Raw genomic sequence first — 24,570 nt, forward strand, 5'->3', positions numbered from 1 at the left:
TCCTGTCTAAATAAATGTATTTCTCCTACACTGGCAAATATTTTTAAATGTATTTTGCAAAAGCTAGACTTTTGGAAAAAGAAAAAGAGATGGTGGGCCAGCTGCTCCTTTGGGAACCCCATTAAAAGTTGCTGCTGGGCCACAAGGAGGGGAAGGAGAGGTGCTTGACGGAAAGCCAGTCCCAAGGCTCCCATGACACCTCACCAATGCTAAAGCCTCAGCATCACGTGTAATTGACCTAATACTTAAATCTGGGATACCTTCAAATTCACTCAGTTTTGAGATAAGCATGAGGTTCTTGGGGTCATTATGAACATGAAGAGAAAGGGACTTCTGAGTTGCCCCAGGAGACTAGGACGAATCCAGAAAAGGATTTCTGGGGCAGAAAGACAAAGTGGAGGAAAACTGTGGTGTTGAATGTAGAAGGAGTTCTTAGCTATATGGGGCCTGGTGACAGCAGGCAGGGCACAAGACAGAGACCTCTGGTGGGTGCTTCTCAGTAGCCATAGCTGTCTGGTGGGAGAGAAGCAGAGTTGTCACTCTCAACCCCACCCAGCTGCCCCCCAAACTGCTGCACCTCTGCCTGGCCTTCTTTCTTGACCAGTGGCTTCCAGTGGCAGCACAGCAGAGTGGGCAGCTGATGGGGATCAAGATTTGCTCCACACTAGATAGTTCTCCCTGGCTCTAGGGATTCTAGTCAGGTGGCAGAGACAGCCACAGCCTCCAAGCACCCACACCCCCAGGAAGGATCTTACAGAGAGGCCTGAGTTCAGAGACTACAGTTAGAGGGGGGTGGACTTCCCAGCCACTGGGGTGGGAGTAGGAGAGTGTTCTAAGTTCTTCCTGAATTAAATACACTAGTGGACTAGGGTAGTCAGACTCCTAGGAAAGAGCAAGGGAAATTAAACCTGAGTGCCTACTGTGCACAAGACTTCTCCACAGCTGCTCAGCTTCCCAATAATCAGAGAAAGTGGAGGAAATTATTATTCTTAGGTGACTTGATCACTCAGCAGTATGGGAACAGCCAGAGCAGTCATTGGCTCTGCCGCCCTGCCCCCTGCCTCTGGAAGCACCTCTCTTCCGGAGAAAGACCTCCCAGGTGCCCAGGAAGTCCTTTTTCTATAACCTGGCTTCTGCTACCCCCTTGACATAAGGCCCATGGACTCGTGACACCTGGGGTTCCTGGCGGCTCAGGGCGGGGGCCAGCTCTCTCACAAGCAGCCTAACTGCTGTGTGACTTTGGGTTTCACCTCTCTGGGGCTCACTTTTTCCACCTAGGGCTGGGGGAAACCCCGGGTAAATTTATTTGTATGTCTACTGTCCTCGGGCGGGTTTGCAAGGCTTCAGCACCCTCACCTGAAAGCAGCTCCCCCATCCGGCCCAGGCAAGGCAGGTTATGTAACAAGGCGTGCGACTGGGGTGCGCTGGCGGGGGAGGGGGGCAGGGGGGGTGCGGGGCGGGGCGCCCGCGGCTATTCCGGGCGTCGCTATTTTTAGCCCCATTGATGAGGCCGAGTCCTCCGCCGCCGCCGGGATTCCGGAGACGTCAATGGGCTCGCGTCATGGTCCCCGCCCGCTCGCCGGGGGAGGCGCGCCGGGGCTGGGACTGCGCGCGGGCGGCCGCGGGCTGCGGGGGCGGGGGGCGCAGCCGGAACTGCGGGCGGGGGGCTTCCCGGGCTGGGGGCGCGCGGCCGCAGCGGCGCGGCTGCAGGAGCGCGAGGCGGCTGCGGTGGGACTGGCGGGGCGCATAGCGCCCGCGACCCCAGCTGGGCATGGGCGCCGCGGCGGCTCTGAGCGGCTCCGAGAGGGCAGGGGCGCGACCCCGGAAAGCGGGGGTGCAGAGGCGAGCCGAGCCCGCCGGGCCAGGTGAGGGGCCCGGGAGGGGGTTACTCCGGGAGGCCGGGACCTTCGCGGATGCTTGGGCCGGGCTTGCAGCCACATTGGGAGTCCTGCTTGGAAACTGGGGAGCGGGCGGGGGGAGAGGGCCTAGATTCCCCGCGGGACCTGCTGGCTTCGAGTCCGACCCAAGTGCGACGGCCAACGCGTTCTCTCCTCAGCCCGCCAAGGGTGGGGTTTGGCCCGCGAGGGGCACTGGAAGTGGCCAGGCTAGAGAAATTCCTTCCACTTCCCCGCTGGCTGTGAGGGAACGGATTCCAGGAGCTCGGGAACCCGGCTGCCAGCAGACCCAGCCCAGGGGAACCAGCTTCGCACTGCCAGCACTTCGTGGGACCGAGGGGAGCACCGGAACTTGGAGGGGACCTCACGGGTGGACGCGTCGCTCAGCCTGTATCTCCCAGGCGTGTTTTTCTGCCTCTGGTTCTTTTCTCTTGACAATGGCCTTTTTTTTTGGACCGGGAATCAAACTCACGACCTTGCGCTTGCCAGGCAGGTATTGTGCCACTGGACTAGATTCCCAGACCCCTTGACAGTGGTCTTGCAGTTGAGAAGCGTGTTGTGATCTCCTTGACCTGGGCACATTTCCCTTTTTATGCTTGCGCTTTTGTTTGATAAGACGACTCGATGGACGGGATAGATCTTGTACAATGGTTTATGGGCATGGCATTGTTTTTACCTTCGTTTTGAGGCAAGTATTATATACATGCTGGGAAAACCCAGACTGTGCTGCAGCGGTCAGGTCCCGAACAGTTAAATTCAAGGGCACCAATGCATTACAGGCTGGCTGCCTGGACTAGGGTCTAGTGGCCCCAAAGCTGATCTAAATGAACGTGCAGGTCATGACTCTTTGGATGAAGACTTAAAAAGGAAGCCAGCTGCTTCTATAGTGAACCAGAGCTGAGAAAATGACAAAATTGCAGTAAAATAAAAAAAACAAAATTCTGGGTCATGCTGTTGGGGCAAAAGGATGGGCCAAGGCCAACAAGATGAATGTGGCAGATGAGAAATGTTGAGGCTGTGGAGGAGATAAGAAAGGCAGTTCAGGAGTTCAGGCCCTGGCCTTAGCTCAGAGGCCCACCAACCAGGCAGGCGCTCTGAGCTTTCCACCTGCTCCCTGGATAAGGGCCATGAGACTGCTCCGTGGAACTGGAGCTCTCTTCCCACTGTGTTGGTCCAAGGAGTTGTTTTGGGAGCAGGCCTGGGCCTAGGAACGCTGGCTAATTCAACTTGTCAATTCCTAGCTGTATGAGCTTGGGCAGGTTTCTTTACATTTTTGGGCCTTACTTAATTTTTTGTTAGTGAAATGTGCATCATAATCCATTTCTGATAGCATTGTAAGGCTGAGATGAGAAAATGCATTTAAATGCTTAATAATGTTTACCACAGGCTGTTCAACAACTATCACTTGCTGTCTTCTTCTTCTTATTATTATTATTATATTTGGTACTGGGAATCAAACTCACGACCTTATTCTTGCCAGGAAGGCACTTATGCCACTGAGCTATATCCCCAGCAGTATTAGTGTTACCAACAGTAACGACAGCAGGATGGGGGATATAGCTCAGTGGCATAAGCACCTGCTTGTCAGGCACAAGTCCTGAGTTCAATTCCTGGTACCGATAATAATAATAGTAATAGTATTATAGAGCCAGCATGGTGGCACACGCCTATAGTCTCAGCACTCAGGAGACTGAGGTAGGAGTATTGCCACGAGTTCAAGGCCAGTTTGGGCTACACAGTGAGTTCAAGGCCAGCCTGAACCATATAGTGTAACTCTGCCTCAAAAAAGATCAGAAAAGGGTGGTGGATCAAGGTCAGTGGCACAAGAGCCAGCCTGGCAAGTGCAAGGTCCAGAGTTTGAGTTCCAGTACAAAAAAAAAAAAAAAAAAAAATAGTAGTGTTGTATACTCATGTCTCAGTGGGAGCATTGGCCAGTGCAGTGCTTGTGCCCAGGAAGCCACCAGTGTACAGAAAGGATCACCTATGTCTCGTTATAAGGGATAAATTAAAAAAAGACTCAAACCTCAACTTGGACTAGAAGAGGAGTTTGGTGGGTCCATGCAGGAATGGCCTAGAATGTGGAGGAGGAGAGGTTTGAAGTAGTTTGTGACTCAGTATAAGGAAGGACTGGACTGTTTACCCCCAGATGAAAGGAATAGTTCCTTAGCTGCAATGTCCTTCCTACCTCGCTCCTCCTTCCAGCCCAGCTCCAAGGCAGGCTTGTGGGCCCCACTTTGTTCCACGAAGAACAGCACTTGCTAGTGCTGAGCAGTTTAGAGACCGGGCTGCAGTGTTAGACAGTCTGCCTGTAGTACAGTTGGGTAGGTAACGATAAATAAATGGGTGAGCAAATAATCATTAGTACTATGGAAAGAGTGAAAATAGGTTAAGGTGGGATGTGGGATGGAGGCTGTCTGAGGAGTTGAGGTGGGAGTGAAAACCTAATTGAAGAGGAGCAGCCCCCCAGCTACATATGACTTTCCAAGCAGAGGGAATAGCCTATACCAAGGCTGTGGGTGAGGAGGAAGGCCCACATGACCCGAGCACAGGGAGGGCAGGGAAAGTGACTGGGAAGGCAGAAGCTGGGTGTATGCTAAGGTCAGGTCTCATGCTCTCCTACTTCCTTTTCTACTCAGCCCTCTGCACAGTGCTGATGGTAACTGAGCTTGGCTCTCTCCCAGGTTGGAACCTCCCAGGGCCTTAGCACTTTGGTTTGCTCGTTCTCTGTTGTGACACACTACCCAGCTCACATTAGCTTCTCAGTAAATGCTTGTGCTGTGACTGCTGAGGAAGGTTTTGTTTTGTTTGTTTTGTTTTGTTGCGGTGCTGGAGATTGCTAAGGCCTCAGTATTGAACTATATCCCCAGCTCTTTTTGTACTGAGACAGGGTTTCAGTAAGTTGTAGGCAGGGCTCAAACTTAGAGCCCTCCTTTCTCAACTTCCCCAAATGCTGGGATTACAGCTGTATGCCTCTATGCCTGACTGAGAAGTTTGATCTGAGACAGGAGATGGGATCAGGTACCTGTTCTATGATGTGTGAATTGCCTGAGCACCTGCTGGTTCCAGGCTCTTGTGCCTCTTCTCACGCACAGATGGAGAAGACCTGGGTACTCAGAATGGGCCTGCTAGTAATAGCTGGTATAGGGCCTGCCTTAACCTTTCTCCCCAGGGAGGTTGGGGCTCCAGCCTCCTACAGACCCATTCCTGAGGTGCAGGTGGATGACATCATTCTGGAAAGCAAATACCACACAGGCCAGGGCAGGCTTGAAGCCTCAGTTTGCTTTCTCTTTGGCACTGGAAATGCTCCAGCTGTTCCAGTCTGACCTCCTTTCCCCCACTCCTTTTCTGTGCCCCTCCCTTCCTGCTCCCGTTATGCCCTCAGGTACACGAAGGATGCTGGCACCTCTGCAAGCAAAGGTGTGGGTAGCATACAGCAGAGGAACTGCCCTTGGCCCATTGCCCTGCAGTAGGGATCAGGGGCAAGAGTGCCCCAGTGCCCCACCCTTGAGCCCTTCCTCCTGCCTCTCCCTCCCACCTTGGACAGATCTACTTCTCTTTTCTCAGAACTGCTCTGGATCTTTGTTTTGTTTTGGGTTTTTCTTTTTTTTTTTTTTTTTGGTACGGGGAACCAACTCAAGGCCTCATACTTGCCAGGCAGGTGCTGTGCTGCTGAGCTAAATCACCGGCCCCTCCGCTAGATCTTAAGAGCAGGCGAATAGCTATGCATTGACTGGTCCTCCCTTCACCGTGGGCCCTGTTGAGAGAAGAGAGTCCTGCACAAGGACAGAAGAAGGGAAAGGGAGATGTGGGATCAGGGTGGACTGGTTGACCGGGTCTTGGCATCAGTGAGATTGGGAGAGATGAAGAAGCTGGGATTGATGGGTGCAGTTGGTTCTGTTCCAGGAGAGGCCAGGTGTCCTGAAGTGGTTTGGAATAGGAACGAGCATCTGGAGTTAGCTTTTGTCCTCACAACAGCTCCATCCTCTCTGTTTACCACATGTCTTTTTGTGCACATTGAAGACCTAGAGGCTGAGACGTTAGGTGCCATTCTGGATCTCTGCACCACTATGGCTCTGCAATGCTGTCTGCAGCTCATGGCCAAACCTCACATCTCGCTGAGCTGACTACCTGGAGCATGGGCCCCCAGACTAAAGCCCAGCTGGGGAGGCCCAGGGGCTGGCTCCTTCCTCATGGCCTGCATCCTGCCCTGCCTGCTTTGACTCCTGTGTCTCCTGGCTGTGTTGTCTCTAAGGAATATCTGTTGGATGCTCTTCCCTCCTCTCACATCCACTGTCCTTCCGTAGGCCTCCACTATGGACAGAGCCCTGCCCCAGCCCCGCCCTGGTATCCTGACTTTTGCCAGGCCCTGAAGGCCAAGGTTGTTGGACCATCCAGTGTGGTAAGTGCCTCCTGTCATTCTTAGTGCCCCTCTGGGACTGCAGAGCAGCTGGGGTTGGGAGACAGAGGCAGGCGTGGAACTGCCTGAAGCGGATGTGGTTTGGGGGCTGCAGGGGGAAGCCTTAGCGGAGGCAGCAGACAGGGTACTGCTCAGCCTGGGGAGATCTGATTTCTTCAGAGGTGAGGATAATGTGGGGGTGGAGATGGGAAACCCTTGTTTTGTTACTACCGTAGGCTGGAGGCTCTGGGCCCAGTCACATGGGCAGGTGAGGCTAAGGATGACATCTGCTCCTAAAGAAGCACGAGCCTGATTCCAGAAGCTGTGAGTAAAGCTGGGGGCATGTAGGCACTGTGGGAGGCTGGCGTGTTTCCAGGGAATGGACAATACCAAGGCCTGGACTATACTTTCCTGAAAGAGTGGTGACTACCCATCATCACTGTAGAGAACCCTTTCCTGTCCTTGTCACGGTCCAGGAAGGTTTATATTTGTAATCCTTAGGGGATGTTATTGGAATTCTAGTGAGTTAATTCCAATCTACCACTTGTAGTACTACTCACAACGAGAAGAAAGACACTGAGATATGTATACAGTCATGGAGAATCAGGGGGTCCTAAGTTCTTTCAAAGATGGTGGTTCACCAGAACAAAGGCCATGACCCAGGGCCCAACCTGGGCTTTATTAATTTTCCATGAGAGGAGTGGCTCAGAGATGAGTGCAAGTGAGAGTGGTGAGAAATATGTGACTGCCATGACTATTGTGAACTGGGGTAGGTAGGAGGTCTGAGATCACCTCTGATCTGCAGAGGGCAAGAAATGTGGAGAGGGCAATCTGTATAACTGAGGTAGCAGCTAATAATTTGAGGTTGGTGCTTCAGTTCTGATGCACAATCCTTTTTGCCCTGGGAAGTCATAGTTTCTTTCTCAAGGCTCAGTCTCAGTCCACAGCCGTGGACCGTGGCTCTCCATCCCACCCAGCTCAACCATGTATTTGGGGAGTCCCTGGGCAGGGTAACACTGACCTGTTACTTTGCTTCAGAGATTACACATCAGCTCCTCAACTAGCCCAATTTACATTGCTTAAAACCTATTGAAGGGACAAAGAAATAATCTAGCCAGCTCTGTACCTAGCAATACTTGGAGATGGGACCAAGTTTATGGAGATAGTTGCTGTTCTTTTCAAGGAAAGTTGAGAAGAGTTATCTCTGGTTCTCCACAATCACCATGGTGGGTCTGTAGGTCCTGTGGTATCTGTGGTGTGGGGAGGTGTGCAAGTGGAAATAGGGATAGAACCTCCATAATACCTCCAACATCTTGGTCATGGCCACAAGGATCCTTGACCATCTAATTCCCCTACTGCCTTACAGAGGGAAACAACTTCCCAGGGTCCTGCAGTGAGGATGTGTATTCAGGTCTAAGATCCAGATCTGCTGGATTCCTGGCAAGTCCAGCTCTGTCTGATGGTGGAAGACACAGCTTTCTTGTCTTGAGGATAATTTCTGAGAAGGCACAAGCTGATTTGCGGGTGAGGGAATAGGATTTCCAACAGACCTTTCTCTGAGCCCTGAGATGCTAGGTTGGGTTTAAGGATTATTATGCCCAAGAGAGTTATAGTTAGATCTGCCATCCTGGACAGAGCCCTGAGACACCTTCCTTCCCTCCCTCTTTCCTTCCTTAGAGCAGAGCGCCATCTCTGAGCAGCAGCTCTCTCAGGCTGAGGTGATTCCAGATGCAACAGGACTCGGTATCTTCCCCGGTTCCTCCCCACCCCTAGCACACTGGCTCATTTGGAACTGGTGTTCAGGATGCAGAGTTCCTGAGAGGTGACTTGGATGTGAAAGAGGGGTACAATCTGAGCCTGGGTGGGAGGAGGGGAAGCCTTGGGAAGCAGAACCTCTGGTGCTGGGCTGCCTGTGCACGTGGATTTCTGAGGACAGCAGGCTGCATGCCACTAACCTTGTATTGGGGACAGGGAGAGGGATTACTGTAAGTGGAAGGGGTAGGTGTTCCTGGTCACTGGAGATCTGGACTTGGGAAGCACGTGAGTCAGGATGATAGCAGTGGTCAGGTGTCTCCCTCCACTCAGCCCCCACCGATGAATCCAGCTCAGGCCTGGATTCCCAAGCACCCAGTCTCCCTTTTGGGTACAAAGCAGTACCAGTGGGCAGAATTCCGTGTTTACCTTGTTGTCTTGGTGATGGTGGTGATTCGGTGGAATTCCCATGCCAGATATACTGCCAAGGCCACCCTGAGGGGCTGCCAACCAAGGCCCCATGAGTGCTAGAGCTGTTGGTCTTGTGACGTGGGCACCTGTCTGCCAGGCCTGGGCATGGGCCCAGGGTCACGCTCACTCTGGGGCTCCCATCAGCTGACTATTTTTGGGCTCTTGCTGACCTGGGCCAAAGTCAGGCCCAGCCAAGAGGGCCCTGAGGCGGCTCCCCCCGTCCCCAGAGGCCGGCTCTGGTTTCTGCTATATAAACAGAAGAGGACACGCTGGCTTGAAGACAGTTCCACATCGTGAGCCCGCTCAGCTGGTGCAAGGCCTCAGCCTGGGAGGACAGGCTGACCGGGTAGTTGTGTCTGTCCCCGCAAGGCTCCTCGAGGCTGTGGGCCAAGGTCCTATGGACCTGGATTCTGCTTTTGTTGTCAAGGATCTCTGAGGGTCAAAGCCAATCGAGAGGAGGGAAGCTGGTAAGTGGTGGGAATGGGGCCACTAAGGCACAGGAATTGGGCTGTTTTGATTTTTTACAGTGTGACTGTCTTGCCAAACTCTGGCGTTGAAAAGAGAAGGAATAAGCGCCTGCCTTGCAAGCAGGCAATCGTGAGTTCGATCCCTGGTACCGATAAAAAGGAAAAAGACAAAAAAAAAAAAAAAAAAAAAAAAAAAAAGAAAAGAAAAGAGAAGGAAGCATGTAGGGGTAGCCAGAGGAGTGAAAGTGCAGCATGGCCATAAATGGGTGACAAGAGCTGAATTGAGAACCCAGAGTGCAGGAATAGGTAACATCGACTGGGCCATCTTCTTCTTTAGAGACTGTCCTCAGGGTCTCTGTCCTCCTCTCCCATCTGCTTGGCCTGAATGAGAGAGGAGTTGCTCTGATAGGAGGGGCAGATGTGTGAGTTTGGTGGCCATCAGAGTCCCTGAGGGTTGGTTTCCAGGGGGATTCCGAGGCCCCCAGCTGCGTGGGCCTGGATGACTGGGCTAGGGCTTGGACCCTGCTAACCCTCAGCTGCTAGCCTCCTCTCCTTATCTGTCTGGCTTTCCAGCTGCTTTTGGTGCCTGAGAAGCAGGGCTTGAGTGAGGCCTGGCAAGTCCCCCACCAGCTTGCCACAAACACGCTCCCTGGGACCTGGGCCAGGCGCTTTGGCCTGGCGCAGAATTAGTGGCAGCTCCTTACGTGGGAGGCTCTTGTGCTCTCCTCCTAGCTCACAAAAAAAATTTTTTCCCCCTTTTTGAACGTGAGTCTCTAAATGAATCCAGAGCCTGCAACTAAAAATATGTTAACAATAGGAAAATGCATCAGTTTTTCCGGCTGGGGCTCGTTATCAGAGGGTTTTTATTTTGGAATTTGAAATTTTGCCCATGGAGGCTGGGTGGAGCCTTTGGTGTTGTGGGGGAATCTGGTGGATGTCAATGTTCTACAAGGTGGAAAGAGACCCTTCAAGTGCAGAGGGGACCTGGCCAGCAGGTGAATGGACTGTGGAGCACAGGGAGCTCAGAAGGGGGTACAGCTTTCCAGTGAAACTGATCTTGCCTGTGCTTCACAGTTTTGAGCTGTTCTTCCTGAAGTCTGATCTTATTCCATTGTGCTACATGGCTTTGAGAAAGATAGGGGAGTGAAATCACTAGACTAAAGATGGCCTCAGTGGCCATGGACTGCCCTTAATTAATCAGGTTTCCCCAGAATATTAATTGAGACTTGTTGAATTACAGAGCCCAAAGAGCCGGGCATGGTGGCTCACGCCTGTAATCCCAGCACTGGGGATGCTGAAGCAGGAGGATCAATTGTTGTGAGTTCAAGGCTAGCCTGGGCTACAAAGTGAGCTCAAGGCCAGCTTGAGCTACATAGTGAGACCCTGTCTCAAAAGACAAAAAAAAAAAAAAAAAAAAAATTAGAGCCCAGAATTTTCTCATTGCTGGGTGGAGCCATGTCTCTGGACACACTCTGTTTTACTTTCACTCATCCTTGAAGGGGGACAAGTGGGGATGGTTTTCAGAGTGGGAGATCTAATGGCCTTCCAGTCCAACTAGGGACCTGATTTGTTAACCCCCCACCACTGATTCTGGTACAGGAGTCCAGGCTCTAGTCAATGCCCCATTTCAGTGCTGAGGAAATGGTCTCAAGGAAGGCAAGGGACTGGCTGTACGCCACACAGACACTTATTGGCCCCTGGCACAAGATGCCTCTGGTAGTTCTTCCATCTTTTGCTCCTGCTGAGAACTGGGGTAGGGGTGGAAGTGGCTAACCTTGGGTCTTCGGGTACTTGTTCTAGGGGAGGCAACTGCATATGTGATCAGTGGCAGATTAGGGTCAGGGCTGGGTGATGAGAGCCGAAGCCTGTGCCTGACCTTCCATACTTTGTATCCACAGCTGTCCATGGGAAACCCGGGGCAGCAGGCAGCGCTTCCCACCCCATGGCACAATCCCCCTGTCCACTGCCAGGGCAGGAAGAGGAAGTGGTTGGGTCAGAGCTGGCAGCAAGCTCTAAGGCTGGGGAGGGGAAGCTCAGGGGCCACTTCTCAGTGGGAGGAGGCAAAACTCTCTCTTTCTGCCCACCCTGTGGGAAGAGAGTAGAGGCCCATGGGTGGGGACTGCCTTGGTGAAAGCAGGGCAAGTTCCTGCCCTCTGCTCAGCAAGGGTGGGGCCCAGCTGGAGGTGGGGGGCAGCGTGGGAAAGGGGGTATGCAATTCTACTTCCCCCATTCTCTATTTACCCAATTTCATGCCTACTCTTTGGGATGGGGAAAGATAGTGGCCATTGATTTGTCATCCATTTGGGGCCTGCCCTGACTGCGTATGCTGTGGATGTACAAAGGTCCTCCTGCCAAGGTGGAGACACTGCACCCATACCTTTGCGTTGTTCGCACACTGGTGGGGGAGATGCGAATCAGAGCATGGAAATTCCTGGGCCTAACTCTAGTTGTGCTCTGAGTATCTGTTGATAGAACAGATGGATAATGAGGAACAGCCACTTTGATTTTAGAAACATGCACTTGAATGAATTTGAACTCAGTAAATTCCAGCTGCATCTGCATCTGTTTAAATAAACATTCTCAGCAGGCGTGGTGGCACATGCCTGTAACCCTAGTACCCTGTAGAAGACTGAGGCAGGAAGATTGCAAGTTGGAGCACAGCCTGGGCAATTCAGCAACTTATCGAGACCTTGCCTCAAAAAGAGAAAGGTGGCATGTGAGGTTTGGGGATGGGGGCTGGAATGTAGCTTAGTGTGAAGGCCCTGGGTTCAGGCCCCAGTGCTACACACATACACACAGAGAATGAATGAAAAATAAATGTATTTGTCTTTTTCCACTTAGTTGTGATTATTTCTTTAAATAAACTTTTCTGGGGGGAGCATAACACACATGTAGGAAAGTGTGTGTATCGTAAGCATAAAATCTTAGGAGTACAGTTTGCAGACTTTTCTACAGTGAACATATTCAAGTCCCATTGTCCAGATCAGGAAAAGTGCTTCCAGTCCCATCAAAGATCACCTTGTAGGCATCTTTTACAGCTGATGTGTATTCATGATTTTGTGGTGCACTTAGAATCCTAGAATCGTTAATACCCTCGAGGCCCAAAGCACAGCTTGAGTCAAGGCAGTGGGTCAGCATGAACCTAGGAGTTAGAGGATCACAATTTGCACCTGCCCACAAGTGTCTTATTTCCTCAATCAAACTGCAAGTTGTAATTCCAAACCTGGAAGAGTGTTAAAGGAAGTGTTTAATGTGTGGGGTTCTGGCTCAAAATGTGACCTTCTATTCGGACCTACCTCCCCTGATCTCGGCAGTGAGAAAGTGCTTATTATTAAGAGATGGGATGGGGGGGCATATAAGCTGAAACCTTGGAAGATAAACAGGATTCAAATAGAGGAGGAACCTGTGCCCATGTGTAAAACATCTTGTGCAGAAGTGGGTGATAGGAACTATTAGCTCAAGAACCTTATCCGGGGCCCAGTGATGAGGTGGGATGGGTGGTTGTACCATGGTGTGAGGCTTGACTTGGGTGGACTTGTTTTTTGTTTGTTTTTGTTTTTGAGTACTGGGAAACTGAGGACCTCACACTTGCCAGGCAGGCACTGGGACACTGAGCTAAATCCTCTGCCTGGCAGGGCTGGTTTTTGTCTGATTTGACATACTCTCTTTCTGTTCTGTGTTACAATAACTTGGCCTTACCTTCTCCCTCTCTCGGTAATGAGCTGTTTGTTTCAGTTTTGTCCTTGAATGCTGGATTACAAGGTCCATCCATGGTCTCTGTTTCACCCAGGACCGGCTGTCTCTCTAAGGCTCCTAAAATGGCCATCAATTAAGCCTTTTCCTGGAGCTCTACTTGGCTGGACCCCACCCCCACTTACACCCTGCAGAGCTTTAGGCCACCCTGGGGAACTTCCCAACCAGCAGTGATCCACAAACCCATTTACCTTTTTTCCCTTTGTGTAAACTAAAGACTCTGCACAAGTGTCTGCATGGGTGGCTCCTGTTGGCTTTTTTCTCATTTACAGTACTTATTTTTACAGTATGGTGTCTTCAGATCCCAGTATCCCTGCCTTGCAAAGCATAGCCAGGTGACAGCTGCTGTTCCTTACCCACCTTGAGTTGAGGGGAGCTGTCTATAGCCTCTGCAACTGCGCCAGCTCAGAGAGGTGCTCGCTCCTCAAGATGGCTGAAGCTGAGTTTCAGAACAAACTGGTCCGGACATGGTAATACATCTGTGTTTACTGGATGGTGGGAAGAACATTGTCTTGGCTGATTTTGCTGAGATATTAAAATTATTTTTATTTTCTTAGGAAAGGCCTGCTGGGCAAGGAGGCATCTAGGGCTTGGGGTGGGGAAGTGGAGAGCCAGACATGACACAGCTGTTGGTTTTGCCAGCACAGACTTGGTGTGAGCTCTGGGGTGAAGATGCTGTACCTCTTGGAATCCTTGGATCCTAACTTTCAAACTCAGAGGACTTGAATTATAGTAGTGGTTTCCAACATTTTTTAAGCTGTGGAATCATTTTCCACAAAGATTCCACAAAAATGTGAGTGAAATCTTGTGCAAAAGCCCAAGAAAAAGAAAAACAAAATCTTGGCTCAGGTGGGATGGATATTCTAGATGGGTCCTATTTGGCACCATCCTGCCCACCCTTCACCTTCATTCAGGTGTCCTCGAAGATCTTTGAAGATCCTTGAAGATCTTTGGGTATGCTGGCACATGCCTGTAATTCTAGCACTGGGGAGGGTGAGGCAGGAGGATTGCTGTGAGCTCAATGCTAGCCTGGGCTACATAAGTGAGTTTAAGGCCAACCTTCAATACATAGTGGGATTGTGTCTCAAAAAAAAAAAAAAAAAAAAAAAAAATCTTTGGAAGTTGATTTGAGAAAACAAATACTTGGTGGAGTAGCTAGGGATTGCATGTTGGATAGGGAAGATTGCTGGGCAAGGTTAGTGTCATATGAAGCCTGCTCCATTTGTAGTGGGCAGTAAGGATTTAGAGACAGGCTGGTTAAGGATTCTTTCTCTTCTGTGTATGCAACAGATGGTCTGGCCAGATGTGGCACATGCCTCAGTCCCAGCAGTAGGTAAGCTGAGCCAAGAAAATCACCCCAAGTTCAAGACCAGTCTGGGCTACATAGTAAGTTCAATGTCACCCTGAACTAGATAGCAAGAACTTGTCTCAAAAAAAAAAAAAAAAAAAAAAAAAAAAGCCCTGCCATGGATCTACACCTCTAACCCCCAAGGGTGGTTTTCTTGTGTGTTTTTTTTTTTTTTTTTTTTTTTTTTTTTGTACCCGAGATCAAACTCACCTCACACTTGCCAGGCAGGCGCTTAAGCCACTGAGCCAAATCCCAAGCCCTAAGGGTGGTTTTCTTAATGGCTCTGGGCCAGAATGTCTGTGTTGTGCCCTTTGGCCAGCAGTAGGAAGTCAGAAGATGTGTGTAGGTGTGAGGGATTCAAGAGATATTCCAAAGAGAACTTCAGGAAAAGATTAACAGTTGCATTTGAGGCATCAGGAGCAGAGCTGGGGTGTTGGGTATGGGGTGCGGAGATGATAGGCTCTTCCTGGAATAGGTTGAGGTACTAGGGGAACTTCTGAGTGGGCAGAAGTAGGGGCTGGAGAGGCAGCAGGAGGCTTGTGATGGGAGGTGGGAGTGGGTGCAGCAAGAAGCTGGCCATACTTGTGGTGGGAGGTACCATGGGGTGCCCTGAGGAGGTGATAGCAGGCTCTGTGGCAGCAGAAAGTCTTGCTAACTCTAACCAAGAAAGGTATGGAGGTTCCAGTAGAGTGGGAGGGGCGCTCTTGTCTATGTTAGCCCTTCCTGTTCTCTCTTACCTTTGGTAAGGGCTCCCTGAGCCTGGAGCAGGATGGGGGCGCAGGGCTGACAGCTAGAGCAGGAAAGACACCAGGTGGCTGTATTCTGGGCTGTGCCCTGATACAGCCCTGGCAGGCTCTTCTCTGCTCCACCGGGCAGGTGGTAACTGGGCAGAGCTTTTCTCTCCACTCGTGCTGGAGGTGAGTTGGGAGGGTAAGTGCCCCTGATTCTGGACTAGAGGTGGAGGCAGTGCCAGGAGGGTTGGATGAGCCCCTGAAAATGCAATGCATGGACTTAGTTTACACCCCAGTGTGCGACCACCTCGCTGCATGACCTTGAGTAAAGGCCATTATTTCTGTGAGCCTTGTTTATTTATAAAATGGGGAAGAGTTGGCACGAGTTTGAACAGATTTCTCAGGCTCCACCCTGTTCTGAAATTCGGTAATTTCCCAACTAGACTACATTTACCCTGTAAGGGATGGGGAGGAAGGGGATGGTGAGAAACCTAGTACAGCGTGTGGAGCTGGGTCCACTGGCCCAGTTTGGGCCTGGCTGACCCTGTCTCTGGAAGGGACTTTGCAGGCGACCTTATTGGAGGGAATCCTCAGGGTTCTCAGTGTTGTCCCGGGTGCCACTTCTCAGAGCCACGCAGGAGAAGACCTGTTAAACGCGGCAGGCAGTGCCCTAGGCTGAGGTGGGGGTGCAGGCAACTCGGCGTTGAACGCTCTGGACGCCCAGAAGCGGCAGAAGGTGACACTCAAGGGCTACAGGAAGGGCTGGGAGGGTGCAAAGGCGGGGCCCGGTCGGGGGTAGCCCGAGGGTGAGGAGATCCTGGTCGGGGAAACCCTCCGGCCGAGGCTCTGGAGCGCCCTCTCCTCGGGCTCTGGCCCTCTCTGCGGGTTATTTCGGACCTGGGGGGCCCGACTGGGTCCTCCGTCCAGCCGAGGGAGCCTAGTGAATCTAGGAGATACTATTTTTAGCCGCCGCGGCGGGTGAGAGGAGACTATTTATAGATCAAACAATCCGCGCTCCCTGCGTCAATGGAACCCCGCGTGCGTCACGCGCACAGACATTCCAGGCCCCCCTCCTCGCCCCGCCCCCTCGGGCTCCCCGGCCCCGCGCCTCCCCCTGTCCGCCTCCCGCCGGAACCGCACCGCCCCCCGCGCCCTTGTATGGCCAAAGCTCGCCGGGCCGCGTGCGTCAGTGGCGCCCCCGCCCCTCCCCGTGCGTCACGGAGCGCTTAAGAGGTGGGTCTGGCTCGCCCGGGGAGCCCCAGTGGCGGAGGCTGCAAAAGTTGGGGGAGTGCGCAAGAAGGACTACGGAGCGCACGCGGGACGAAGCTGCGATTCGGGGCGCTGGTCCCAGGTAGGGGGAGCAGGAGCTGGCCGGGTAGGTGCCCCACCGCGGAGCGTGCATCTTTTCTGGGCGGTGCATGAAAGAGAAAGGTGTACGCGCGGGCAGAAACGCTTGTTGGTCGACTTGCAGTAGCGTGGTGAGAGTGTAGCTCTGGTGTTGATGGCGAGAGACTGGAGCGGAATGAGGATCCGTATCGGAGTGGAGTCTACTGGACGCGAAGTAGGGTGGTTGGAATTGCAGCACGGTGGAAGCCGCAGGGGGTTGAGGTTGGTGTCGGGAGTGGGGACTTGTCCAACAAGCAGCTGGTCTTAGTTCAGTCTCCCCGGGTGCCCCAAGTTAGGTCCTCGGCGTTCTGGACTTGATGCTGACAGGGGTATTAGTACACTGGGGAGAAGGTACAGAGCTCTGGTGCTGCTGGGATCTTTCGGATTCCAACTAGGATTTGATTTCCAAAAGGATCCTTTCAGGCTGTCAGCCCTTCGCCTCATGCCCCAGTGTGGGGTGTATGTGGGTGTGTAACTGTGTGTGATTTAAGCACTTTAAAGGCAGTATTAGTTTGGAGGGATTTCCACTTCGAACTTTTTGTCTGCATTCCTGCAAAACACCTCTGGATTACTGAAGGAAATGGCTAGTCTGGTGTTGGAACGGTAGAGAGGTGCGTGCTATATATTAGAATATGTCCGTTTAGAGTCAGGGTCAAAATATCTGGAAGCACAGGGAGGGTCGTTTTAGCAGTAGCTTGGATCCGGTGAGGTAGGTGTGTGTTTGCTTGTGCGCGTTCCTATTTGCACAGATAGATATGTGGAAACCCTTTTCCTTGGAAACCTGTTTGGAAGTTGCTAATTGCTACCTAAAGGATTCTCCCTGTCTTCCATTCCAGCCTGTATGCTCATCGCCTCTGTACTCCCTCCCCCAGTAGTCCCAGTTGGATTTTTCAGGCAGAGTGCAGTCTGAGGCTTGTTCAGTCTAACAGTGCAAACTACCTTGTTGCCAGGACCTGCCTGAAGCCGGATTCCCTCTTTCAGCCCCGCCTCTTCCTCCTCCCTGTGGGATGCCCCCACCATGGGGCTAGATGCATCTCCTGTTGCTGAATACCTGCATGGCCGTGGGGGTGTGTGTGTGTGTGACTTGGTGGGGGTTGATCCGGATGTGGGACGTCCTAGTGGAGAAACAGGATTTGAATAAGGTTGGAACAAACGCCCAGTCCTGCATGGCTGCCACCTTTCTTCCTTCACCTAGGCCCATCCCTGCCCAGGCTGTCCTAGTGCAGGCAGATGTGGCTGCCCTTATCTCTTGCAGGTACTGTGTGCCTGTAGACACCACCACTGGACAGGTGGGGCCAGAGTTTTGAGGGGCTCTTTTGTCTGGGGTCAGGGGGCTTCCTGGGTGCTTGGCTAGGAATTGGTAACAGCCTTTGGCCCATTACTATCCCCTTGATTACGGTACTTTACATTCCAGCTTGATTTCTTAGTTTTGCTTGCTGGATAGGGGAGCTCAGTGTGTGTAGATCACCCACATGACAGTGGAAGGGGGACAGGACTGTCCTGATGCCTTCTTTGCATGATTTTTGGGCAGTCTATGAATTGAAGGGTCTCTCCTGAATGAAATGTCTGTTCCTTCAGGGCCTCAGAATTAGGGGTGTGTAACCCCTTTGCCCAAGCTCCTAAAGGCTTCAGGACTGACATTTAGGCTTAGACCTAGGGAGGTACAGGATGTCTTAGATCCATCCATTGATAGAGAGTCCTTCTTTCTCATAACCCCCTTAAGACTTTTGTGGGACTCCAAAAGTTCTTTTATACAAATAATTAGGAAGCTGGGTGTGGTGGCACATGCCTGTAATTGCAGCACTCAGGAGGCTGAGGCAGGCGTATTGCCACAATTTCAAGGCCAGCCTGAGCTACATAAGGAGACCCTGTCTCAAAACAAACAGCGCAGAAATTCCTCTAAGAGACTGTCCCTTCTAGACATCTAGAGGGCTGTTCTTGTAGACTTCTGCTTCCTTTTTCACTTTTCTCAAGCATATATGGCCATTAAAAATATGGCACTGAGACAAGTGTGGTGGCGCACGTCTATAATCCCAGCACTCAGGAGGCTGAGGCAGGAGGTTCTTTCTTTCTTTCTTTTTTTTTGTCTTTTTTGAGACAGGGTCTCATTATGCAGTTCAGACTGGCCTTGAGCTCACTTTGTAGCCCAGGCTGGTCTCGAACTTACAAAGATCCTCCTCCCTCAGCCTCCTGAGTGCTGGGATTACAGGCATGAGCCACCATGCCCTGCTCAAGGCAGGAGGTTCTTGCAAGCTCAAGAGCAGCCTGGGCTATATAGTGAGCTCAAGGCCAGCCTGTACTGCATAGTGAGATCCTGTCTCAAAAAGACAAAAAAAAAAAAAAAAAAAAAAAAAAAAAAAAAAGCACTGTGCTGGAGATTGAGGCAGGAGGATTATCATGCGTTTGAGGCCAGCCTGGGCTACATAGGGAGTTCAAGACCAGTCTAAATTTGTCTCAACAAGGCAAAACAAACACATAAATGAACAGAAAAGCCCCCAAAGATCTGATGCCAGTTACCTAATCCTCTGAGGAGCTGGGGATGGTGAGGAGCCCTGGTTTCTCTTTTTTTTTTTTGCTTCTGAACGTATCCCAGGCAATAGTATAAGTACCAGGGCCAAATGGCAAGAATGGGGTGCATGCAGGATTTGCTGCCTTTGCTTAGCATACAGGGTGGAGGTGCGAGGCCCCAGTGCTCCAGTGCACTGCTACTTGGGCCACCTTACACATCTGGACCTCCACTCCCAGCCTCTCTTCTATCCTCAGGATGTCCGTCTCCTCAGGCATCACGGAGGTAGGAGAAGATAGGGCATGCAGAGGCTGGAGTGAACCTGGGAATATTCCCAGGAAGTACCTGGTTTGAGAAACAACAAATCTGTACCTGGGAGCTGGGCTGGGGCTCCTTTGGCTTTTCTGTACCCCTCCCCATGCTTTCTCTGGTGGGGGAGGGGCTAGAGGCTGGAGGAACACAGCTTTGGCCTCTTCTAGTAGAGAAGAGCTGGCTGGATGCCTTCTTTGGGGTTCCCAGGCTGGCTGGATATGGCTGGCCTTCTGACTGAGCCCGCTGAGTCTGGGCCACTGCCCATGGTTTTTGTGGCACTAGGCAGGGATCAGGAACCCTGGGTTCTAGACTGTGCCCTTGGTGCCTTTGTCCCATCTGTAGGCCCCCACCTGGCTGTACTGGGCCTGTCTTTTGACACTAGGCTTCAGACTTCACTCACTCTTTGCCTTCTATGCCTTGGTCTGTTTCTTCTTTAGAGATGCCCTGTATCCAAGCCCAATATGGGACACCAGCACCAAGCCCAGGACCTTGTGATCACCTGGCAAGTGACCCTCTGACCCCTGAGCTCAGCAAACCAACCATGGACCTGGCCAGCCCTGAGGCGGCCCCTGCTGCCCCCACTGCCCTACCCAGCTTCAGCACCTTCATGGATGGCTATACAGGAGAGTTTGACACCTTCCTCTATCAGCTGCCAGGAACAGTCCAGCCGTGCTCTTCAGCTTCCTCCTCTGCCTCATCCACGTCTTCATCTTCAGCCACCTCTCCCGCCTCTGCTTCATTCAAGTTTGAGGACTTCCAGGTGTACGGTTGCTACCCTGGCAGCCTGAGCGGCCCACTAGATGAGACCCTGTCCTCCAGTGGTTCTGACTACTATGGCAGTCCCTGCTCAGCCCCCTCGCCATCCACACCCAGCTTCCAGCCGCCCCAGCTCTCTCCCTGGGATGGCTCATTTGGCCACTTCTCCCCCAGCCAGACTTATGAAGGCCTGCGGGCATGGACAGAGCAGCTGCCCAAGGCTTCTGGGCCCCTGCAGCCAGCAGCCTTCTTTTCCTTCAGTCCCCCGACTGGTCCTGGCCCCAGCCTGGGCCAAAGTTCCCTGAAGTTGTACCCCTCCCAGGCCACCCACCAGCTGGGAGAGGGAGAGAGCTATTCCATGCCAGCTGCTTTTCCAGGCTTGGCGCCCACTTCCCCACACCTCGACAGCTCAGGGATGCTGGATGCACCTGTGACTTCAGCCAAGTCCCGGAGTGGCACTTCAGGTGGAAGTGAGGGCCGCTGTGCTGTGTGTGGGGACAATGCCTCTTGCCAGCATTATGGGGTCCGAACCTGTGAGGGCTGTAAAGGTTTCTTCAAGGTATTGTGCTACTTTGGGTCTGTTGGAAGTGGGGTCTTTGGTGGGCTTTCTTATCTTTTCTTCCTAGCTCATCTTATCCTGCAGAAATGGGATACCAAGTGGGCCACTTTCTTAGGGACCTACAGATGGCACAGGCTAGGATCTTTCCTTCACTGGGGTAGGCAGGTGCTTAGGGGACTACATAAGGCTGAGAGAGGGAGGAGGTTGCAGGTTGCAGGGCTTCCCAGAGGGTACCCGTGGTCAACCTTTAGTTGTCCTCTCCCCATCCCCCCAGGTCCTGGTAGGAAGGGGCCCCAGGCACTCATGTTCCTGGCATGAGATGAAAGGATCTGGGCAGAGGGTTGGTTCTTGAGCACTGGGGGTGGACTTGGGAACAGGCTGTGTATTTGTCCCAGTGCTGGGTGCCTGTTTAGCTTCCCAACCCCACCCTCCACCCCCAACCCTCTCCTGTGAGCCTTAGGGAAGAAACTGGCGGACAGGCTCCTTAAAAGACACAGGTGTCTGGACTGCTTGAGGACTGCTTGAGGAGGGGGTCCCTGACCCCTAGTCTTGGGCCTTGGAGTCTTCTTTCTGAAGGAGAAGTCTCCCCCAAGAACTTCAGGACTTCTCTCTCCCTCCCCTCCAGCTCTCCCTCCCCTGCCACCCAAATGTTAGAAAAATAGCCATGAACAGAGCGCTTTTGTCTGCGTCCTCAGCAGCAGGATCTGGACAGTCCCCTCCCCTGGGCTTCCCCCTCCCCATCCCACACTCTGACAGCCTGTTCCGTGTTGCACCCCCCAGCGCACAGTGCAGAAAAGCGCCAAGTACATCTGCCTGGCAAACAAGGACTGCCCTGTGGACAAGAGGCGGCGGAACCGCTGCCAATTCTGCCGCTTCCAGAAGTGCCTGGCTGTGGGCATGGTGAAGGAAGGTGGGTGTCAGGACTCAGCAGCCTAGGAGGGTGGGGCAGGGCAGGGTTTCCAGGCATCTGCCCTGAGGGCCTACAGAGGAGAGGAAGTCTGCCCTTGTGTTCCATTCTCTCTAGACCCTTGCTCAGGCAGGAGGCAGTGTGAAAGAAGTGGTGGTAGGAGCCTTGTAGGGTTCCTTGTGTCTCAGGGGCTTTGGATCTTGGGTCGTATGCTTCTCGATGGCGGTGTGTGCACTGCTCGGTCTGAAGGTCTCTTCCTTAGATTCGTTCTTCACTCCTGCTCAACCTTTTTGCAGTTGTCCGGACAGACAGCCTGAAAGGTCGACGGGGCCGGCTACCTTCAAAACCTAAGCAGCCCCCAGATGCCTCCCCTGCCAATCTCCTTACCTCCCTTGTCCGGGCACACCTGGACTCAGGGCCCAGCACCACCAAACTGGACTACTCCAAGGTGAGGCCCTGCCCATCCCATCCTACTTGGGGACAGTCACTGTGAACATATTCTTTGTGCATGTTAGGAAAGGCACTCCTTCTTGGGCACTTGATCAGAAAAAGAGGAGCCCCCTCTGGGCTGACCGGATGGAAAGGTGTACCCCTTTGGTTAACAGCCAGTTAGAAACACATGCTCCTCCCAGTAGCTGCAGACCTGGATTGAAGATGGGAAATGTCAGGCAAGAACATGGGCCCCATCTGGCATCCTGGAATGTGGTGGCTGATGTGGGCCCTGCCTGCAGTGCTTACCCCAGGGCCACTCTCCAGTTCCAGGAGCTGGTGCTGCCCTGTTTTGGGAAGGAAGATGCTGGCGACGTGCAGCAGTTCTATGACCTACTCTCCAGTTCTCTGGAGGTTATCCGAAAATGGGCTGAGAAGATCCCCGGTTTTGCTGAGCTATTCCCGGGTGACCAGGACCTGTTGCTGGAGTCAGCCTTCCTGGAGCTGTTCATCCTCCGCTTGGCCTATCGGTGAGATGCCTGTCATTCTTCCAGCCTCTTTCCTGCTGCTCCCATGAGTGCTAAGCCCTGACCACTGTCTGCACCTCTCCTGCCAGATCTAAGCCAGGCGAAGGGAAACTCATCTTCTGCTCAGGCCTGGTGTTGCACAGGTTGCAGTGCGCTCGTGGCTTCGGTGACTGGATTGACAGCATCCTGGCCTTCTCAAGATCTCTGCACAGTTTGGCCATTGATGTCCCTGCCTTCGCCTGTCTCTCTGCTCTTGTCCTCATCACTGGTGAGTGGTTGGTACCAAGTAGGGTTCTAGGACCTGGGTGTTGGAGTTCATTGGTTCTCAGGAGAGCACTCTAGGGGACTTTGAGCAGGCTGGCATCTAATACTCCTTAGGCTCTTACATTGTGGATTGCTGGTACCCACTTGACATGTTGGTGACAAGCACTCCAGAGGTCTCAGCTTCATTCCACTCCAAAGCTGGCCTTTGAATGACCCCAGACTGCCCACTGTGAATCCATGGGTGCCATGTGTCTAGCTTAGGGTTTTGGTTTGTTTTTCAAATTCTGCCTATCAACTGGGCATGGTGGCTCACATGTGTAATCCCAGCATGAAATGCTGAGGCAAGGGATCACAGATTCCAGCCCAGTCTGAAATACCTGTGGAAGCCAACCTGGACTGTCTAGTGAGACTCTGCCTCAAGAAGATACAAAATAAACTGACATCTAAAACTAAAAATCTCTGTCAATTATACAACATATAGGAAAGTGCACACATGATAAATTTTTAGAAACCACACTGGTATAACCAGTCCCTTGTCAAGAAACTGAGCATGACCAGCATCCCAGAAACCCTCCTCGTGCCCTGCTGTGATCACTATCTCTGTGTAAGGTGGCCACCATTAATTTCCAACAGCACAAACTGGCCATAGCTCCTGGGGACTTGTTATGTGTGGTTAGGCAGGAGGGGCTCTGGTGTTAATTGGAGAGGTATTCAGGTCTCTTATTTTATAAAGAACCAGCATGTGCCCCTGCACTCATTCCTTAGGAGACCTAGCTCTGTAGAACAGAATTAGAGAGGTATAAGGGCAAGAGAAGAAGTAGTGGGATCTGAAGTCAGCTGTTCTTGATGGTGGATCTAGAATAAGCTTGTTCAACTCCGGACCTTGCAGGAACAGCCTGGAAAAACCCTAGCCTAGAGGTTGGGGATTTAGCTCAGCAGGCATAAGTGCCTGCCTTGCAAGCAGGCAGACATGAGTTCGATCCCTGGTACCGATTAAAAAAAAAAAAAAAAGTAAAAAAAACAAAAACAAAAAAACCCTAGCCTAGCCTAGCCAGAAAACCTGGGTTAGAGTTTTATTTCCTTTTGTGACCTTGGGCAAGTGATTCAGTTCACTGGGCCCAGGCTCCTCCCTTGCAGTGTGAGGATAATGAGTGTCCCTTCTGATGAGGCTTGAAAATGGAACAGAGTCTGGATGAAGGTCACTGGTCATTCTTATGGAAGCCTGGGGAAAGCTGGGCCTTCTAGTGGTGGCTAGTCCTTGGCTGTGTGGCTGATCCTGCACCCTTCTTGCAGAACGGCATGGCCTGCAGGAGCCACGGCGGGTGGAAGAGTTGCAGAATCGCATTGCCAGCTGTCTGAAGGAGCACATGGCAGCCGTGGCAGGTGAGCCCCAGCCGGCCAGCTGCCTATCACGCCTGTTGGGCAAACTGCCCGAGCTGCGGACCCTGTGCACCCAGGGCCTGCAGCGCATCTTCTACCTCAAGCTGGAGGACTTGGTGCCCCCTCCACCCATCGTTGACAAGATCTTCATGGATACACTGCCCTTCTGACCCTGGCCCCAAGCATGTGTGCACAAGTATGTGCGCTCTTACGCCACTCCACGTGCCTTTAGCCCACGGCCCACGGACCCCCAGAGCATCCTCTGGCCTGGGCTTGGGCTGCAGACTGACTCATCTCCATACCTGCTGTAGGAGATTGGCAGGAAGCTCAAGTCCTGGGGAAGGGGCTGCATTCATGGTGGTGACCCCACAATTTGTCTTATTACCCCAACCTGGCCCTGGCCTTCGTGTTTTTTGTAAGATAAACCATTTTTAACACGTGCCGCTGTGCTGTAAATAAGCCGAATGCTGCTGTAAATACAGGAAGAGGTTGAGGGTGGGGGTTGGGAGGAAGGGATGGCCCCCTACCAGCCAATCAAACCTTCCCAACCTCCTTCAACTTGTTCTCTCTTCCCACCCTCCTTTCACATGTACATAAACTGTCACCCGAGGAAGAAGACAAATGACAGATTCTGACATTTATATTTGTGTATTTTTCTTGGATTTATAGTATGTGACTTTTCTGATTAATATATTTAATATATTGAATAAAAAATAGACATGTAGCTGAAA

The 24,570-nt window shown here is 52.2% G+C and overlaps 1 protein-coding gene across 5 annotated transcripts; it reads left to right on the top strand.

Moving 5' to 3' along the window:
• The first annotated feature begins 1,741 nt into the window (after positions 1-1,741).
• Positions 1,742-24,570, top strand: Nr4a1 (nuclear receptor subfamily 4 group A member 1). Of its 5 annotated transcripts, XM_005006462.4 has the most exons (9): positions 1,742-1,865; positions 6,200-6,294; positions 6,528-6,615; positions 19,455-20,332; positions 21,113-21,242; positions 21,536-21,687; positions 21,996-22,198; positions 22,285-22,463; positions 23,753-24,570. In XM_005006462.4, the coding sequence occupies exons 4-9, from the start codon at positions 19,457-19,459 to the stop codon at positions 24,007-24,009; spliced, it is 1,797 nt and encodes a 598-aa protein (XP_005006519.1). In that variant the 5' UTR covers positions 1,742-1,865; positions 6,200-6,294; positions 6,528-6,615; positions 19,455-19,456; the 3' UTR covers positions 24,010-24,570. The 5 variants fall into 5 exon arrangements, with proteins under 5 accessions (XP_005006519.1, XP_013014777.1, XP_005006518.1 ...); XM_013159323.3 differs by lacking the exons at positions 1,742-1,865; positions 6,200-6,294; positions 6,528-6,615 and adding an exon at positions 8,166-8,981; XM_005006461.4 differs by lacking the exons at positions 1,742-1,865; positions 6,200-6,294; positions 6,528-6,615 and adding an exon at positions 16,008-16,164.

Source organism: Cavia porcellus, unplaced genomic scaffold, assembly GCF_034190915.1.
Source record: "Cavia porcellus strain 051 isolate PalLab524CR breed Dunkin Hartley unplaced genomic scaffold, mCavPor4.1 scaffold_8, whole genome shotgun sequence".
Lineage (NCBI taxonomy): Eukaryota > Metazoa > Chordata > Mammalia > Rodentia > Caviidae > Cavia > Cavia porcellus.